Source organism: Micromys minutus (assembly GCF_963924665.1).
Source record: "Micromys minutus genome assembly, chromosome: 22".
NCBI lineage: Eukaryota > Metazoa > Chordata > Mammalia > Rodentia > Muridae > Micromys > Micromys minutus.
The window spans coordinates 37,776,899-37,797,871 of NC_137957.1; the positions used below are offsets into that span (position 1 = coordinate 37,776,899).

At 41.6% G+C, this 20,973-nt stretch overlaps 1 protein-coding gene across 1 annotated transcript in view; it reads right to left on the reverse strand.

The window, feature by feature from the left end:
* Nucleotides 1-420: 420 nt before the first annotated feature.
* NTN4 (netrin 4) overlaps nucleotides 421-20,973 on the reverse strand; it is a 103,799-nt gene continuing 83,246 nt past the window's right edge. Inside the window, exons 6-10 of the mRNA XM_080935338.1 lie at nucleotides 13,763-13,976; nucleotides 13,289-13,404; nucleotides 7,640-7,708; nucleotides 6,243-6,413; nucleotides 421-1,947 (exon numbers count right to left, since the gene is read on the reverse strand). Of these exons, the coding sequence (XP_080791464.1) occupies nucleotides 1,811-1,947; nucleotides 6,243-6,413; nucleotides 7,640-7,708; nucleotides 13,289-13,404; nucleotides 13,763-13,976 (707 nt within the window). The 3' untranslated portion in view covers nucleotides 421-1,810. The remainder of the gene's footprint in view (nucleotides 1,948-6,242; nucleotides 6,414-7,639; nucleotides 7,709-13,288; nucleotides 13,405-13,762; nucleotides 13,977-20,973) is intronic.

Genomic DNA, 20,973 nt, shown 5'->3' on the forward strand with positions numbered 1-20,973 from the left:
CAAGAAATGGGCCTTAAAGAGCAACTATAAGGAGGAAAATTCTGGTCAGAGTCAGCTTGCTGTTGTGGCAAATGTCTTGAACGAGAAAGGGTTTACAGCAACAGAAGTTCCAATCCATGGTCACTTGGGCCTGGAAGAATAAAATACCTCACGTCACAGTAGCCAGAAAGCAAAGAGGTCCAGAAAGAACAAGCTATATCCCCAGCATCTTCTTCTTGGGTACCTCACTTCCTGCCACCAGGCACCACCTCCTATGTGGGTTCTAGGGCTCGACTCAGGTCACCAGATGTGCGTGGCAAATGCTTCCACCCACTGAGCCCTTTCCCCGGTCCCTTGAAATGAATTCCCCTCAGAATTAGATTTAAGTTCCCTTATTAAGAGAAGCTAATCTGTACCATCATTGAAGAATCCATCGGGAGACAAAGTTCAGGAGGTCATCTGCCTTTATTACATACATGAAATATAAAAACAAAGTCACAAAGCAATATATATATAAATTTTTTTGTGAGTCCACAGGACCTCAGGGAAAAATATGCTCCGGATATGAATCTAAGGTTTCGGCACTGTGGTTCCTGGTTTGTAAGTTCAAGTACAGTAGAAACTGTGGCCCGGCTATGCCTGGATAAAGAAGACAGAAGACGATGAAAAAAGAGCGAGCTGGTGAACTATCACGTATGTTGGATTAGGAAACAGGTAAATGTACTGTTAATACAAGAAGGAAGAAGGCTGGTCCAATATTCATGTTTAAATACTAAACAAAAAATAGAACAAATTCTGTGTTTACAATAATTTTCGAAATGTGTACAGTGCCTCACAAATAAGTGAGCTCTTTTTACATTTGATGACTGCTTCCTCTTTATGCAAACATATTTCTACATTTATGGTTTTCTCTTTTAAAGTCTCTCTCTCTCTTTCTCTCTCTCTCTCTCTCTCTCTCCCTCTCATTTCATTATGGCCAGTATCTCACAATCTAAACTCTCACCCCAAGCCGAGACTTCACACAAACATTCTCCTTTTAGGCTGCATGTTTACAGTGTTCCTCTCAGAATCTCGAGCTCACAGCATAGATTCCTTTAGCCACGGTTCCTCTCCATCCACAGTGATGGAGCTCCTGTGGCAGCAGGATCTTCAGGCAGCCTTTTTCTTCTCTGCCTGACAGTAAAGGTCTCCAGACTTTCACAACGTAAGTGGAAGGTAAAGTGCTTTACACAAGGAAATACAATATATATACACACATGCACACACACACACACACATGCACACACACACACACACACACACACACACACACACACACACACACGGGGAAGTCCCGATCACATTCCACTCACTGCTGTCCACATACAGCACACAAGATAAGGCTCTTTTTAAGAAATGCCTTTCCTGCAAGGAGAGTTGGAGGGTAGGGGTTGGGGGAGGTGTTCGCTAAAATCTCATTAATTCCTTAAATAGCATCAAACACGTATCTAAAGCCAGGAGGAGACCTTGTCAGGGATACGGTCCTTAATAGATGACTGTGAAATGTTGTGTCTCTATTAAAATTTTCTCAGTAACTATGGCTTTCAGAACCAGTTTTACTTAAAGCAAAGTATCAGGTTGGGGCTTTCATTTCTCTTTATGAAACAGGACTGTCTTCAAACACAGGTCCAGAACGAACAGGTTAGACAAGGCCTATGCATTGGAACATATTTTTTTCCCCTACATTTTGGCACTTAAAATATATTCCAGTTTTATTTTGAGGTCTCTTTTTCATTAGACTTGTGTATCTGCTACCCAGAGAAGAGCCCTTGTGTGTTTAAGACTTTCAGTGCTACATGCACTCTCTTTTTAAGATGTGCATGACTTTTCTCCCAAGAGCTGGTTTCCAGTGCTGGACAAAGCTTTTCATATTCACAATTAATTTGCCTGTTCTCACGTCCTCATGGCCGGCCACCAGGTACTCCAAGCCTGTAAGCACAAAGAGGATACATGAATTATACCTTTTTTGTTTTGTTTTGTTTTGTTTTGTTTTGTTTGAGACACTGTTTCTCTATGTAGTTCTGGCTGTCCTGGAACTTGCTCTGTAGACCAGGTTGGCCTGGAACATACAGAGATCCACCTGCCTCTGCCTCCAGAGTATCAGGATTAAAAGTTTGCAGCATCACCCCCCGGCACACGTTAAACTCTATTAACTGAGGTGCTGTGACTTTTTGCAGCTCCATACATTACTGGTTCATAGTTTTATATAGGCATGGATAGGATGGAGACATATACTCATAGACACTAAGAGATGACATTTAGTATATATTATGTACCATATGCTGCACACATATTATCTCATGTGACCTTGACAATGACTTATGAAGTATCCTGTCTCTTCTTTTGTATGAGTGAGAAACTGAGGCCCAGAAGTTAGGAAGCTTGTTCAGTTTCTCCTGCTGAATAGAAGCACCTTAAGTCAAACTCAGAGCTGTCTGGTTCTTGACTGATGCATTTTTCCACCCTGAGTGAGAGAGGAGAGGGGAATCAGTAGGCACCTGATCCATTAATATTCCTTGGAGATCACTGTGTGTTTTTGGTAGCAGCAGTTAAGAAGGCTTTACAAACGGGTGCACTTGGGAGGCAGCGGCAGCTGGATCTCTGAGTTCGAGGCCAGCCTGGTCTATAGAGTAAGTTCCACAAGCTAGTCTTTAGCCAGAGTTCCAGGCTAGCCAGAGCTACACAGAGAAACCCTGTCTGGAAAAACGACAAGCAACAAAACGAAACCAAACAAAAAGACCTTGCAAAAGTGAAGCAACTATTTGAAAATGTTACAGCTAGGGATCTCATAAAAGGACACACATCCTCTTTACACTTTGAGGAATGAATATTAGTAGCTTGTTTATGAACAAAATAAAAACAATGAAAAAAAACGGATGAGGCTTGATCTAACTCATTGCTGCCCTTATAACTAAAACACATTCAGGCTTTAAAAAAAATTGGCTGACACCTGCACAGAGATAGCCCTGTCTGTCTCTTCACATATTAAGAAAATGTTGGTGTCCCACATGGTGTCAATTGTGACATCCAGAAACAGTTTTATAAATGATAGGATTAGGAAAACAATTATGCCTGTAACTTTCTAAGACAAAAAAGCTGTATACTTTAAAAGTTTTAATGAAAACACTGGGTGTTAAAATTCAAGTAAATATCAGTTTAAATGTAGTGACACATGACTGTAACCCCAGTTATTATGGCTACTTGGAAAACTAAGGCAAGAGGATCTCAAGTCTGGGGTCACCTGGGCAATTTAGCAAGACCTCGTCTTAAAGTAAAAGGACTGTAGATATAGTTCAGAGTTAGGACGCGTGTATGGCTGTGCACAATGACCTAGGTTCAATCTGTAGTAAAACCTAATGTGTGTGTGTGTGTGTGTGTGTGTGTGTATTGCTTTGTCTAATACCTAAATAATAAAGTTCTCTTTTTACAAATATAATAAACATTTACAAATCTATCAGAACTTCAGGACTTGTGAGATGATGACTCAGTGGTTAAGAGCAGTGGCTGTTCTCATGGAGGGACCCTGGTTCAATTCCCAGCACCAACACGACAGTTTACAACCATTTGTAACTCCAATCCCAGGAGACCTGACACCCTCTTCCAGCCTCTATGCACCGCATAGACATGGTACACAGACATGCACACAGGTAAAACATGCATACACATAAAATACAAATATGTGTTTAAAAATACAAAAAAAAAGGAAAAAGAAAAAAAAAAAAGAATTGGAGATCAAGACCAGTATTTTAAGTTACTTTAAAGCCCCAAATAGAACAAATAGTACAGGAATTTACTGTATTGATAGATAACTGATATAAATGATACTGAATAAAGAATAAAGTACCATTAAACCATAACACACAGTGCCTTCATTTACATCTCTTAGTAGCATGTGTGTGTATGTATATATATAATATATTCATATTAAGGATTTATTTATGTATTTTATATATGAGTGCTTTGTGTTTATGATAGCCAGAAAGGGCATCAGATCCCATTACAGATGGTTGTGAGGCACCATGTGGCTGCTGGGAATTGAGCTCAGGACCTCTGGAAGAGCAGTCATTGATCTTAACCACTGAGCCATCTCTCCAGCTGCACTTATATTTAATTTGTCTGTCTTTACAGTTTGATGTCTGCTTTCTTATATGTTTGAGGGCACACAGTTTTTTATCTAGGAAGAAAAGGAAGTATACTTTGGTGTCACAGAGGACAAGGCTGCAGGGTGGACAGTAGAACTCTCTCTCTCTTCTCTTCTTTCCTTCCTTCCTTCCTTCCTCACCCCCCGCCTCCCACTTTTGGATCTGTGTAGCCCTGGTTGTCCTGGAACTCACTCTGTAGACCAGGCTGGCCTTGAACTCAGAGATCCACCTGCCTCTGCCTCCCGAGTGCTGGGATTAAAGACGTGTGCTTACAAAGCTCCTTTTCAAAGGCAGCTGGGGAGACAAGTTGAGGCTTAAGGTTTCAGAGTTTCCTTATCAGACTTCTTTGGTTCTAGGCATTGGACTTGTAAAAGTGGAAAAACAAAAGCAAACAAAAACAGTGCCTGGTTTTGCTTTGGCAGCTTCCAGATTTTTCTTCAAAGCAAGTAAACATGTTTTCAAGAATTCCTTGAATAATTGTGCTCATGTTTTCAATTGTGATGAACTCTGCCGGTTCTCTGACACTGGCACAGACCTCAGTAGGAAATAGAGCTCACTTCCTGGAGGGTAGCGCACAGGGCTGACTCTTTGTTTTTAATGTCATCCTGCAAAGCTGGATTCATCTCCCTCCCTCTCTCTTTTCTCCCCTTTTGCCAAGATAATAGAAAATTGCTCATAAGAGCCCTTAAGTACAGCTCATTGGAAAACAGAATTTAAATGAATGACTCTTTGTTCCCTGTATTAAAAAATCCAATATTCTTATTTATTCTTTGGAACTACTTATTTTTACAATTAAGAAAGTTTTCCTTCTATCTTATTGAAATTTAAATGGAATTAAGTGAAGTAAACATCAGAGGGATGAAAGCACAGAAATATTAGTTAACTTGAGAAAGCTTTTTTTTTTTTTAAATCACTGTTTAAATTCAGATTAAAGGGATATTTCATTTGTAGTTTTGCTGTTATCTGTTTCTTTTTATTTGTTAATTAGGAGCTCTTATTAACATAACTGTGGTTTCCTGGCTCATAAGGGATTCCCTAATAGTAAATTAGAACCAGAACATAAACGATGCACCTGTCTCGGCTGTGTCCAACAACACAGATGGTAACTGCATACACAGGAAATCACAAAAGGCAGGAAGAGGGAAGGCTTTTTTAGGAGGATTTGTTTTTCTAGAACCTGTTATTAACCATTACGTTAGTATTATTTGAGTGTGGATGCTGAATGGGCATGGAAGGCACTATGAGAAGAAAGCTAAATCCTGCTTTCAAATTAGCAAGGGAGGTGAGAAGTAGCTGCGGACCTCATCCATGAGGTGGGCATTTACATGTAGGATACAGTTTTTGGTATCATTAGCCGAGTTCTTAAACATCCCAATGGAAGGTTATTATGGGAGAACCCTCTCTCAGCTGGCCCTACATTCTCAGAGTATCACTACCAGAGGGCTATCTCCATGGGGTCATGGAAGTTTGGACTCCTAAGGGGTCTTAGGAACTCACCTATGACCACTATCACCACCATCTCTGCGATATTCTTAAGGTTCAAATCATATCTCCCGCCATTCCAAGTCTCACTAAGATTGTACTTAAATCCTTTCTTTCCCTGGCTCCCCACGGGAAGCAGCCCGGAGAACCCTTGAGAGTTGTTCTCTATCCAGCAGAAACAGATGCTTCTCATGAAGAGCATAATCAGTTTCGGAGTTATTTGCACAGATGGGCGCTTCCTTCGGGAACAGGTTCTCCTGTAATAGGACCTAGCTTTCAAATAACACACAAAGTGGTAGATAAGCCCATGAAAGCGCTGTTCACGCAGCAGGCACCTGGAGTCAATCTGAGGCTTTTCTTTCAGGATAGAAAGTATTATATCGCTAAATTTTAAAATACTTTTATGGAACACATGGAGGAGATTTTAATTTTTTTGTATATTTTAATGTTAGTTCAAAAAGTTCATTTTGGATTTTACCCAGTGTTCATAAGGTAAAAGGAGAGATGCTTTCATGGAGGTTTGGTTTGGAGCATGGAATGTAAGACAGCCAGTGTGCAGAGACAAAGTCACAGGATGGGTTAAGACTAACTAGTGCTCACCTGGATTGAGGATTGGACAGGTGCAGCCTCTGTTAGTCCAGGACTCTGGATAGAGTGTTCTCTTGCCTCGTAAGATCTTAAGTTTGGTAGACAGTAAGACTTTCTTAATCTTCACATTGACCTCAGCATGGGAGCCTTTATCATGAGCTGATAAAATCTTGATTTTTAACACTGTAATGACATAATTCCAAACATTAAAAAAAAAAAAAAAAAAGCAGACAGATTTCTTGTTTTCTTTGGAAACTGGAACTATTTGAATAGTCTTTTCCAAGTGTGATGAAAGGGAAGATTGATGAAAATCAGGATATGAAAATCTGCTTGTAAGATCACGAGGGTCATTTACTTTTGCAGTCATTAAATCTCATTTATATTTTCTCTTTCTATGGAAATTTCAACATTGCCTGCTCCAATATCATGACACTGAAAAGACATTAACTATTGCCTACTCAATGCAAATACAATTTTAAGTATATTCAGCTGAGCCAGGCATGGTGGCATCCACCTTAATCCCAGCACTTGGGAGGCAGAGGCAGGCAGATCTCTGTGAGTTCAAGACCAGCCTGGTCTACAGACTGAGTTCCAGGACAGCCAGAGCTACACAGAGAAACCCTGTCTCAGAAAGAAAAAAAAATCTCAAAACAAAAATGTCTAATGACACATCAAATGTACAGAGGGAGAATAAGTAGGAAATAGAACTATTGTCCTGGTTTTTATTTAGAGTCTGACTCTATTATACTTCTTTGGTTGTCTGTGTATGACAGTATGGCAGAGAACAAATGCTTCCCCTCCTTGAGCTACTATGTGTAAACTGGGAACTGTGTGTGTGTGTGTGTGTGTGTGTGTGTGTGTGTGTGTCCTTCATTAGAGAATCTAGAGAGCTCTCAGGCAGGTGCAGTGTGTATACAACTTGCTAGGAGCCAAACAAGTTAACTAATTTACTGCTACACCGTGAAATACACTATGATTACAGAGCCATTTAGAATTTGAAGATGGTAAAGTCATTGTCTAGAGAAACACTATTTTCCCCCTCCTATATGCTATATATTTTTTGGCATTTGAATGGAGAAGAATGTTTAGAGGTACTGGGAAACAGACCTAGGTAAATCACCAATCTTTTGTTTTGTTTTTGAGACAGAGTTCTGGCTGTCCTGAAACTCTATCTGTAGACGAGGCTGGCCTCAAACACATAGGGATCCATGGGCCTCTGCCTCCTGAGTGCTGGGATTAAAAGCCTATGCCACCACCAGTTTTAATTAATGCCTCATAAACAGCCTTCTGACCATTGCCCAAGCATCTAATGCATTATGGAATTACATCAGCCAGGTATCTAGTTTTCTTAGAAACCACTGTACCCAGTCTGAATAGAAAATACACAAGTTTCAAGGATTCAAACTCACCATATGAATACTTCATCGCACAGAAAGCCTTGGGGTTTCCTAACACTTGTTCCTTACATTCACATTTACCTGCATAAAGTAAATGGAAAATTGTATTATTACAAGGTGCAAATCTATGCAACAATTTATTCCTTCACTGATTCATATAACGTGTAGATGTATTACATAGTCATGAAAATAATTTAATAGAAGTAAAGTCTCCCTCTAAATGCAATTATTGTCTAATAAAATACCAACTGGAGTAAAATATGGAAGATAAAATCAACATCAAATTCCATCGACACAGTGATGTCATACTAAATACAGTCTATTGTTAACACTCAATGTTAATAAAAAAGAACAGCGGAGAGTATAAACCTATAGAAAAGCAACTAAGTATACAAAATATTCAGTTAATTAAAATGTCAAGGAAAGTCAACTACAATACTTGGTAGTCTGTTGGAGATAACTGAATACCATATGACATGCTAGGCGTGGTGATATCCTTCAGAACACAAAAGTCTGAGCAAGATATGACTCTTGCCTAAGTCTTGCAATTTGGCAAGTCAAAAGGTGTGTATAAAAAGTGACTAAGTGGTCTATGATAGAAGTCCAACATGCTCAGGTGGGAGGGTCCCACGTTTGGGAAGACAAAAAAATTCTTCACGGATGAAGAGAGATCTAGAAATAATCTTTTACAAAGAGATAGGGTAGTTCCTTCCAGCCGTGGAACTCATCTACTAGAACTGGCAATTGAGAGAGACTTCCAGGCCCCAGAGATGACTTTTCAAACACCTCCGAACAAAAATGAACGCCATAAAAATCAAGTTCTCAGTTAATGACCGAGGACTGCGATATCACTAACAGAAACAGGAACATTAGGGGGACATTCCAAACTTAGAGTTTTAAAGGCAACCTGTCTGTCTAGTTTGTTGCTCTAAGGGACATAGAGTGATAGCTCTCGGAAGGAAGAAGCCGCTGAAATCAGACCTCAGTAAGAGCAACAATCAGTGGGGCAGCAGAGGTGTTGAGAAACAGACCTAGGTGCCTGAGTTGTTGTGGGTAATCTCTCTTCCAGCTTTGCCTCTCGAGTCATGCACTTTATCATACGTAGACTTAGTCACCACTGATGTGTGGTGGTTTGGCCTCCATAGTTTCATGTGCTTGAATGCTTGACCATAGAGTATGGCACTGTGAGGAGGTGTGGCCTTGTTGGAGAAAGTGAATCACTGTGTATTCGGGCTTTGAGGCCTCCTCCTATGTTCAGGCTCCGCCGGGTGTGAAAGACAGTCTCCTGGCTGCCTTCATATCAAGATGTGGAACTCTCAACAACTCTGGCATCAGGTCTGCATGCATGCTGCCAGGCTGCCCACCATGATGATAATAGACTGAACCTCTGAAACTATAAGCCAGCCCCAATTAAATGTTTCTGTTTCTAAGAGTTGCTTTGGTCATGGTGTCTCTTCACAGAAATAAAACCCTAATGAAGACTAGGGCAACACTTAGGTTCCAGAGACAGAGAGATATTGGATTGGTTTCTAGAATGAGTGAGGAAGGGTAGGTTCCTTAGCAAAAGTGACTCGCATTAACCCAGAAGTCTCAGGGAAGAGGAAAAATGATTGGTGGTCTACAATAAGGAGGATGGAGTGAATCAGGGATGATCAACAAAACGATGTGCCAACCCAAGTGGCTTAGAACGCGCTGGCACATCAGCTACAGCAGCCCATGCCCCAGCAAAAAGCACACAAATTTGCAAGTGTCAGATCCCAAGTGGATTTCAACAGTGGGAAAGAGAAGTTAAAGGTGCCTCCAGCATGCTGCTGTGATTCGCCTGTCATCTAAACACAGCAGAGGGACTCATCTGAAGTGGCTGGCCCACGGCCTAGGAAAGCTGCATTAAAGCAAGGCGTGTGCTAGCTGCTATGCTGCCGTAAAACCTAATGGAGCTACGAGTGAATGGGTACACCATTGCTCACTACAAAGCTCTCTTGTTAGTCCTTCTGGGGGCACACACAAGTCTGTCATTTGAAGGTCTGTCTTTGGCTGTCTGACAATACCCTTTCTTCACATGCTTAAGAGTTCAAGCATTAACATGCATTGGTCAAGCTGGGTTCTGTGGGGGAATTTATGTTGTTGTCTCAGCTACTCAGAAAGCTGAGCCCAAGGGACTGTTTCCCAGGAGTTCACGCCCAGCCTGGACGGATCCTGAGAGCCCAGCTCCGAGCACGATATTTTTGGGTTTGTCAGGACTTAGGAAATCTGGAAATGAAAAAGACCTGTTTGGTTACAGTAGGTGGCTGGAACATTTTAAAAGATGAACATTGCTCACAGTTTTCTGGTACTAGTTAAAGCCAGGTTTGTCATCCGGAAAGTCAGAGTTCACATCTGGTATTTTCTAACCTCACAAATGGTAGAAATGGCAGATTAGAGGGCAGGAGTGAGCTCAGCTGCAGAACTCTTTACCTAGCATGTACATGGCTCAGGGTTTTGTCTCTTGCACTGAAGAAGGTGAGAGACTGAGAAAGGGAGGGAGGGAGGAGAGAGAGAGAGAGAGAGAGAGAGAGAGAGAGAGAGAGAGAGAGAGAGGAAGAGGGACTTTGTGACAGACACCAATTTTTTTTCTAAGTCGATATATATTTTTTCTTACAACTTAATTTTAAAAAAAGAGAGATACATGTACAGATTTTTAAAAGCGTTTTGGCATAAAACTATATGAATATATTTTTGTCAGTACTTGATTTTAGAAACCAAGTTTTAGCATGCTGCTTCATGGCTTTCTAGCTGAAAAGGCATTTAATGGTGCTTACAGAGATTGATAGACAGGTAGGCAGCTTGACTGGAGGACGAGTGGGCTTTTAAAGTGCTTTAGAAACTAGTTTTTGTTGAAGAAAGAGACTCAGGAGCTGAGCTACACCCAAGGGGAATGTTAAAGCAGGGCTGTCTTCCTCCCTCAGGAACTCATCCAGATGGTTCCCAGAGGCTCCCTGGGGACATTCTAGGCCTGACAGCTGTGGGACACTTTATGTGCTCACTGGGCAAGCTGCCAGCTCCTTGATAACATGCACAATGGGTTTAGTGGATGTCCTGGAGTCCAAATGACCTGATTATTACAGATTTGGTCCAGCAAGCAGTTACAGATTAGAAGTCATTCTTGTAGCAAAGTAGAAGACAGCTTTCAGAGTGGCTAAAGTGATAAAATACAGACTAAATACCATGAAGGCCAAAAATAATGATAAATATTTGTCTTCTTTCTCAAATGCCTAAAAAGATAAATACGAGAGCCAAGCACGGTGTGTTTCTGTAATTCCAGCACTTGGGAGGCAGAGACAGGGGTTCAGAGCTGATTCTCCACCTACTTGGCCTATACAATTAGACTTTGTCTCAAACACAAATAAATAAGACAGTTATATCTATAGTTCCCACCTTCTTTCTATTATAAGTCAAAATGAGACCATTGGGGAAATTATTATGATATTATGTTTAGTGAGAAAAACAGAATAGCAAATAACAGTGACTCTCACATTTTGGTTCCTGGACTTTGTTGTTGTTGAGACAGTGTTTCTCCATGTAGCCCTGAATGTCCTGGAACTTGCTACATAGACTAACCTGGCTCTGACCTCACAGACATCCTCCTGCCTCTGTCACCCAAATGATGGGGTTAAAAGCTTGTGTTATCATGTCTGCCTTGAATCTTTAAAAAACAATTAAATGAACGTTATTATAGAAAAAAAAAGTCTTTTGCAAAACGAAAATCACATACCATAATTCTTGGTCTTGGGCTATAGGTTCTCTAAGAAAATGTTAAAAGAATGTTTCCTTCATTATTTAAAATGTAGATTAAATTAAATGACAATTCTAAATTTCTCTGTATGACTGAAAATAATAAAATGTTTGGAAAATATTATAGTCAAGTAACACAGTTTTGTTAATTCACACTCAAATACATTTGTATCTTTACTTACTTGATTATTTATCAGTATACATGTGTGCATTTTAGGGTATCTATGTGTATGTGTGTGGGATGCATGTGTGTGGTAGAGGCTAGAGTGAATGTCAAGTGTCTTCTTAGTTGTACTTTATTGCTTGACACAGAGTTCCTCTCACTAAACGTGGAGTTTGCCAGGTGTCCTCTTCTCTGACCTTCTTTCCCTTCCCCCAAGAGCTAGGATTAAAGTTATGTGCCTTAATAGTTTTTTTTGTTTTGTTTATTTTGTTTTCATGCTTGTTCTGAGAAATTACTGTGTAACAGTTTCCTCGTAGATTGAAACAATCTATCCTGCAGGGAAGTTCCCTCAGGAAGAAGATAAACAACTCAAAACAGCTTCAGGAAGTTCCTGAAACTGACCAGATTCACTTGGCCACTCTTTGAGAGTGGTCCTCTGTTGAGGAAGCAGATGTAAGGAAGACTTTCAGGTGAGCAGAGGTGCTACGAAGACTCTCAGAGTAGAAAAGCTGCAGAGATCTGACCAGCTGCCTGAAAGAAGCAGGAACCCACTGAGCTGCCCAGAAGAAGGGTATACTTACTGAAGAACCCTGACAGGACACTCTTCAACCTGTTGAGCTACCTCCTGGCTATGCAGTGTACCCTAGTTGTTCCAGATTTTGTGAGCTGTCACCCATGTTGGGGTGGGCTTTGATGATACAGATGTCTTTGAGTCATTTCTGCTTCTCTAAGTGACTCCTCACCCATACTCCAGTAAGTAATCCCAATAAAATTCATTGGTTCACCAAGTTGGACTTTGGTGGTATCCATACTTTGGCTTGTCTGGGTTTCCTATCGGGTGAATAGAACTGTATGTTATGTCCCCCCAGGAAAAGTTTGTCGTACAATGGAGACATACGCTTGCTGTGCAGCATTTATTGAGTGAGTCATCTCCTCAGCCCCACCTTAGTTTAAACACAGCCATGTTAGGAAAAGGATAAAATAAACCAGATACAGGCTGTGTCAGAAAACAACCTCTGTGGGTAAGAGATGGTGGAGTGTGCAGTCGGGAAGTGGGGCAGAGATCATAGATCCTTTGGTTCTGATTTCAGACTCATGTAGCTGTGGTCAGGAGTTCAGACCTACGGGGTAACAGGAACTGAGAATGAACCACCATGAGGCACTTTTTAAAGACCCAGAGTGGGTTCTGTTCTCTGTGATAATGAAAGGAAGATTGAAAACTAAAACCACGGCCTTGGGTTTTAATTTGCAATTTGCAAAACTAGGTAAATGGGCAACACTGGGAGCTTTGAATTTTCTACTGTGATGTTCTACATATTTTCCCTGCTATGTATCTTAATATAAAATTACAGCATACAAATGTTTATATGATATATATAACTAAATTTATGTATAATATACAAAGATTTATACATCATACAACATTTTAATATATCACATGTGTAAACTTTAAATATAGAAAATTATATATTAAATACATATATTTATTATATATTTATATATAAAAATGTCAGATCATAAAAACAATAGCCCATTAAAATAATTCTCAACTGTTCTTTTACTTTCGCATCTCTGGTGCCTGGACATTTATTTGTTAAAACTCAGAACTAAAGGATGCCCTTCAGAAGATTCAAAATGCTGCCCCCTGATTTGACACAATCACTACCGCTCAAGCCGAGACCCGGAAAAAACGGTGGCGGTCCGTGTGTCTCGCCCGTGTGTCTCACCTGAGTGTCGAAGTGCGGAGAATCCCTGTTCATCTTCCCACTCCCAGCTCGGCTCACTCTTATTGTGCAGAGAGTGAAAGGCGGGGACTTCGTGGTACCAGTCTATGTCAGCGTTACTAACAGGACAGAGCACAGCAGCAAACTTAGTCAGAGAGGTCTTGGAAACCAAGTAGAAATGAATCTTGTCACATAGACGCAAACCTTCCTATTTGTCTATTTCTTGCTTTCACTGGCTGCTAACAGTGCTGTGTTATGAGGTTACTGTGCAAAATAAGTTGTTTTGCAAAATGAATTAGGTGATCACCATCCCCCGCCCAAATCACAAGACCAAATTTTTGATTCTTCAAACTGAAAAAAAATTTTTTTTTGCTTTAAGTTATGAGCAGCTGTGTGCACACTACTTAATGGCATACAGTCACCTCCCAATCCCCCAAAGCTTGAGCTACTGGAAGAGCAAGAGGCACGCACACCCACCTGCTGATACAGTCTCCCGTGAGTGGGTCGCAGCTCCCTGCACAATCACATGGTCTGCAGCCGTAGTCCCCGAAGCCCCAGTATCCCACCATGCATCTGTCACATTGTGGCCCTGCCACCCCAGGTTTGCAAGGGCAGTCACCATTGCTGGGGTCGCAGAAGGTTGCTGAGCTGAAAGGAAGGATCGCCGATCCAACTGGGTGGCAGGAACATGCTAGGACAGAAGAGACAAGGGACGGATGAGCATCTATAGGTCGCACAACGGAGGTAATTGATCTTTTTTTTTTTTTTTTTTTTTTTTAAAACCTTTGGTTGCTTTAAGAGAGCACTTCTTACTGCATTGGTAGCATTTTATTTTACATTAGAAACAATGGCGTTTTCCATCCCCCCACTTTGGAGAATCACATCTATTACCTATAATGTTTATTTAATTATAAATTTCAGATAGAAAACTCACTAAATCAAATTAAAATGCAATGACAAAACATGCTTTGCAAATGGCAAAAGAGACAACTGTGTGTCCGTTCAGTCAACAAACATTTAATGAACAGCTACTATGCAAGTACTAAGCAGACTGCTTAGGGATCTAAGTTGAACTAGATAATCTTTGCCCTTTGAAAAGACTCACAGTTTATGAGCTGGTGAGATGGCCCCAGGGGGAAAATATCAACATGTAAACCTCATGGCAGAGGGAGAAAACCAACTCTTGAACATTTGTCCTCTGACTTCCCTCATATGTACCATGGTGCTCTCACGTGTGCACACACACACACACCACACCATATGCACAATAGTGGGGGTGTTGCTACCTGAGACTCCTAACAGAGAGGATATGGAGCCTGAAGTGACCACCTCCTGAAGTAGCCAGGCAGGACTTCCAGTAGAGGGAGGGGGACATCAACCCATCCACAAAACCGACCCCAAATTCGTCCTGCCTACAAGATGCACAGAGATAAAGATGGAGCAGAGACTGAAGGAACAGCCAACCAATGACTGGCCCAACTTGAGACCCATACCATGGGAGAGAGCCAACCCCTGACCACTGTTAATGATACTCTGCTATGCTGGCAGACAGGAGCCCAGAATTTCTGTCTTCTGAGAGTCTCCATTCAGCAGTGGATGGAAACAGATGCAGAGACCCACAGCCACACATCAGATGGAGCTGGGGAAGTCTTGTGGAAGGGTAAGAGTTAGGATTGAGTGCTCACAGGGACTGAAGATACAGTTCCCATATACATCTGTAGCAGATGTGCTAGTTGGTCTTCATGTGGGTCCCCTAGCAATTGGAGCGGGGGAGGGCGTGGGGATGGCTATCTCTGATTCTGTTGCCCACAATTGGATTCTGTTCCCCTAACTGGACAGTATGGTTGGGCCTCAGTGAAACTAGATGCCCCAGGGTAGATGGCACCCAAGAGGGGCTTCCTCTTCTCTGATTAGAAGAGGAGGGAGTGGCAGGGGGAAGAGATTTGTGAGGGTGGGACTGAGAAGAGAGGAGGGAATGGGACTGTTATAGGGGATGTAAAGTGAATAAATAATCAATTAATGAAAAATGGAAAATAATAACTATTTCAATATAAAGGGACTTATGTAATACAGAAAAGATCTTTAAAAGACTGAGTTTCTTGTGATAACAGTGTCATTTAAGTTGAATGCAGTTATGTATTGCTATGTCTTTATTAAGCATCCAAATTTTTCCAAGTTTGATTGATTGTGAGGATCTTCCAGGATTCTCTCTTAAGACATCAAATCACTACTGACTACCACTTGTTCTTAAAGTTAATTTCTTTTTATTACTGGGTTGTATACATATAATATATGTAAATGTAGGTATTATAAGTATGCACATATGGTATATGCGTTGTTATGATGCATAGGTGTGTGCCTGACACGGCACATGTGTAGAGGTCAGAGGACAGCTTTGTACGGCCAGCTCTTTCCTTCCATCCTTATGTGGATCAAATGGAGGTTTCAGGGCTAGCCCAGCAAGTGGCTTTTCCTGGTGAACTATCTTGCTGGTCACCTGGTTTTATTACTTGTTTTTAACTAACCAATGTAGAGTGTATACATGAGCCCGTGGAGATAACATGTATGAAACAGCACAGACATGACACTAAATAAAGCCATCTATAAAAGAATCAAACTAGATGATTAAACTGACAGATGCTGTCTCTCACTTAAATCAGTTCTTAACAGTAGCCACAGCAGACGGGGACCGGAGGCAGATGCTGTAGGCCTCCCACCCGTGGGACCCCACTCACAGCTTTTCCAGTCACAGAAAAAAGAAAAGATAATAATAAAATAAAAGTCTGTCTAGGAGTTGACCTCTCAGTAGGACCTTATGTTTTAAAACTGATGCACACGTCAGGAATGGCCAGAGAAGAACACGTGCTAATGGATTCCCGTCAATGTGATTTTTCCCATAATAACGGGACAGAAAAGCCGGTGAGAAACCATGAAGAACTAGCTGCAGGCAGGAGGCCCCAGCATCCTTCACTCACGCCTTCTCCGACTGCAAAGTGGGGGTGCCATGCACACCTCCTCTTGAAATTTGACGGCTGTCCGTAACTGACACAGAATTTGAATTTCTTTTTCTCAAGGGCACATTTTTATTTTTTTAAATTGTTGGGGTTGGGGAGAGCCTGTTTGTGAGTTATGTTTTTGTTCTGAGTTCCTAGCATATATTTTGTACTGATTCTTCTTTTGATTTTTTTCAGGACAGGATTTCTCTGTGTAGCCCTGGCTGTCTTGGAACTCACTCTAGACCAGGCTGGCCTTGAATCCAAAGAGACCCTTCTGCCTCTGGAGTGCTGGGATTAACGCTGTGTGACATCACTGCCTGGCTGATTGTTCTTTTTCTGTTCAACTCAAGCATTTACTTTTCCTGCATTTATTTTATTTTATTTTATTACATTTCTATCATTATACATTCATAGTGATTCTACCAGGCTGCATAATATATGACCACACAAGTATATAATGCACAATGCACTTGGAGCACACTGTCCCTCCAGAACCCTCTCTATGTACTCCTGCTTTCTTACCCCCCATTAATTCTTTATTCCTCTGGGAAGTTTCATGTCATATGCACAGATACTTTTATTTTGTGTCCAAATAAAATTTAGAAACCTCAAATGAGAGAGGGAAGTGCTATATTTATCTTTCTGAGACTGTTGAAGTTTTGACAGACAGAATTATTCAAGTCCTTGACCTCTGCTTGGCATGAGACATGAGCCTCAATCGTGAAGATTACATAATATCTTCTAGTTATTATCATCACTGTGTGTTGTGTGGGTGTGTACAACTTCCTGGAGTTGGTAATTTTTTTCCTCCTACCTTTAAGTGGGTTCCAGGCATTTAATTTAGGTTATTGGGCTTGGCAGGGGCGACTTTCGCCAGCGGAGCCATTTCACTGAGCCGTAACCATACTCTCATAATACACGTGATTTATTTTTAGTAGTGACTTATTGATTGGGGGTATGCTCTACTGAAAAAAAAAAGTATAAAGTAATAGCACAAAAGTTTTAAGCAGAAGATGCCCTGACAGTTTCTTTTGAAGGACGATTTTTTTCCCCCAGAGCTGAGGATTGAACCCAGGGCCTTGTGTTGCTGGGCAAATACTCCACCACTGAGCGAAATCCACAACCCCCATTCAAGCAATACATTTCGATCATTGTTAAGTGAGATACAAATTCTGCCTACAGTATGTGTCTGTAGGAATACATCTCTAGCGGGCAGCACCTCTTTGAAACGTTTCCAGGAAAGGGATAGGATACGCAGCGTCTCCGAAGGATTTTCTGGGAGGAAGTACAACTGTTCATGAAATAGTGGATGAACACATTTTCAAAGAGCATTGTGTATTCAAAGTTAAACATTTATTCCAGCCACAGGAGCTGATAATAAATGCAGTGATTTGGAAATCTGCCCGTAAGATCTCTTAGAAAAATAGAAAATGAGACGGAGGAAATATAATAAATGTGACAAGGAACAAACTCAGGAGTCACATTGGATGGATTCAGGTCCTGGCTATGAGGCTTAGTCCTTATAAGCCTTTATAAAATCCATTTCCTTGAGTCTCAATATTCTCATTAATCAAGTGAGATGAACAATACAAGTGAGCAAAATAATGTATGCTTTTAGAAATTCAGAAATTTGTGGTGCCAAATAATCAATAAATAATTGATTTTTATCTTCTGGCTAATGTATATTTTGAGATGCTTGATATCCATCCACCTATCCACCTCCTTGTTTGCTACCCATCAATCCTCATCCATCCATTCATCCATCCATCCACCCACCCACCCACCCATCCATCCATCCATCCATCCATCCATCCACCCATCCATCCATCCACCCATCTATCCACCCATCCATCCATCCACCCATCCATCCATCCATCCATCTCTCAACCCACCCACCCATCCATCAACCCATGCATCCATCCATCCATCCACCCACCCATCCATCCATCTCTCTACTCACCCACCTATATCCATCCACATATCCATCCATCCACCTGTCCACCTACCTGCTTGCTCATTATCTACCATTATCCACCCACCCACCCATCCATCCATCCATCCATCCATCCATCCATCCACCCACCTATTCACCATCCACCCACCCACCCACCCACCCATCATCCATCCATCCACCCACCCACCCACCCACCCACCCACCCACCCACACATCCATCTACCTACCCATCCATCCATCCATCCATCCATCCATCCATCCATCCATCCATCCAACCATCCATCCATCCATCCATCCATCCATCCAACCAACCATCCATCCATCCATCCACCCACACACCCACCCATCCACCCACCCACCCATCCACCCACTCACCCACCCATCCACCCACCCACCCATCCACCCATCCATCCACCCACCCACCCACCCACCCATCCATCCATTCATCCATCCATCTCTCTACTCACCCACCTATATCCATCCACACATCCAACCACTCACCCATCTATTGACTCACACTTTCAACAAGGAGTTCCTGAACTTTCTCATCAAGATGAACTGCTAGGAACCAGAGATGTGAGAGAAATCACTAAGCATTACGTCTCTCAAGTGAAGGAAAGACATGGCCAAAGGCAGTGAGCGTTATGATCAAGTTAGTCCATAGAGTATGAGAATACAGAGGGAAAACTAGTAACCACCTCATGGCACATATATATTGATATATGTTTTAAGGGTATAAACGATCCAACTGGCTTTCTAGTTAGTGTCTCTACCTTGCCCTTGGGAGGAATGTGGTGGCAAAATAGTAGCATACCTTTCTTCTTTGGTTACACGGTCCTTTCCTTGGATGAAAACATCAACCTATCACCCATGTAGTAAATCAGAGTAGGAGGGGAAAGTAGGGTGTGATTTATGGTCCTGCTGCTTATAGAGAGTGAGCTTGTAATGAAATGCGGGGCAGGAGTCAAAGTTGCTCAGCTATGTGAACTTAAGAACACAAATGCCAGTAACAAGAGCCAAGAACCCTATGGTTACCTTTTTTTTTCTTTTAGATGGATAGTTAAGGTGTTAGTGGTGGTGATGGGGGTTGTCCGAGACAACCTAGGTTTCCCACCTTCAGAGGAACTACAGCCCCTATCTGGGTGTCGATGCTGTGATTGACCCACGACACCAAAATCGCCACAGAAGTGCACCCAGACCGGGCTCTTTAGCGTTACCTGGTAGTTCCCTCCCTTTTTGCTGTTCTGCAGGCAAAAGATACACCGAGAGCAAAATACCCTAAACGTATTTGTTCCTGATTTAGTGTTTCTAAAAACAGCACTCAAAAGTTCAAGGCCCTCAGCTGGGAAAGAAGTGGCTGCTTGGGGACCTTTCACCGAGGTCCTGTGACCACGCCCTCCTCAGTGCAGCGCCTCCCAGGCTCCCTGTATTGTTTTCTCCTGGAAAGGCCAAGGCCCTACCCAACTTTTGACGGGGGATTTTTTTTTTTTTTTTTTTTTTTTTTTTTTTTGATAGCAAAGACATTTCAGGAGCTGGCAGCTGTCCGCTGAGGCTAAGGGGATGATTTGGGGACACAGTTCCAAACAGAGAGGAGGTCGTTCATATAAGCTGTTACTAATGTATTAAGTGTGAAGTAGATGAAAGAAGCCTTCTATTTTTCTGAGGGCTGCTGTTTACTGCTTCCATTTTAGGGTATGTCCTTTGATAGTAGGCGAACAGCTACGAAAACAACCAGTTTTTTGGGCAGATGGATAGCTATGAAACTCAAAGTAAGGATCTCTCACCCTGTGAAAGGCAAGATAGCGCCTTAGGAATGTTTTACCTAATGCCCCTTGAAGTGATAAATACATTTTATTCGGCTGACAACTCTACAATATTCACCGTGCATGGCAGAAATACTGTTTTTCAAACCAAATCGTGTGGGAATAAGCTCAGTGAGAATCCAAATGAACATTTGCCTTTAATTGACTGGAATGTATTCTCTCGTGAGTTAGCTGTCCCATGTGGCATAGGAAAAGCCATCACATGAAAGATACACTTTTATTCAATGTCTTAGAGAGTATGGAAGGTAATTTAGTATATTTCCTATCCGCCTCTGGTAAAACTTTAAATGCACAATGTAAATACTGACGTCATGGCTTTTATTTTTAATCTGGGACAGTGGCTCTATTTGTGTGTGTGTGTGTGTGTGTGTGTGATTTTTTTTCCTGTTTACCAACTGTAACCATGCCAGTTTCTATTTATTCCTGGAGCTATCTAAGAGATCTTACATGGTTTAAAAAAAAATAAAGAAAACAACCCTATAATCTGGGTTTGTGACTTCTTAAACCAGAGAAAGTACTTCTGAATATATAGGTGGATTCAATTTACTAGGAAACTTGCAGATGGGATTTTATGTATGTTGCTTGACTCTGAAGAATCTGGCATACATCACAGTTATATTTATTGTCTGTCTCATGCTTTGAGAAGAAATACCACCTGCCGTCCTCCCTGCATTTCCAGTCTACTCAGCAACTAGCCAGTCACCCTGAGGAGCGGGGCCATCTTGAACAAACCCTCTTTCTTGAGAGAGAAGCCCTGTTTCCTACTGACAGCACACGCCTTAGATCTTTTCTCAGGATAGATATGGTGAGTCTGGCCTAGAATCTGGCATGGCAATGGCATGTTTCTTTCCTAACACCTTCGCATGAAATTTCCTATCGGGGCAGAGGCTCCATTTTGTTTTCTACAGAATGAGC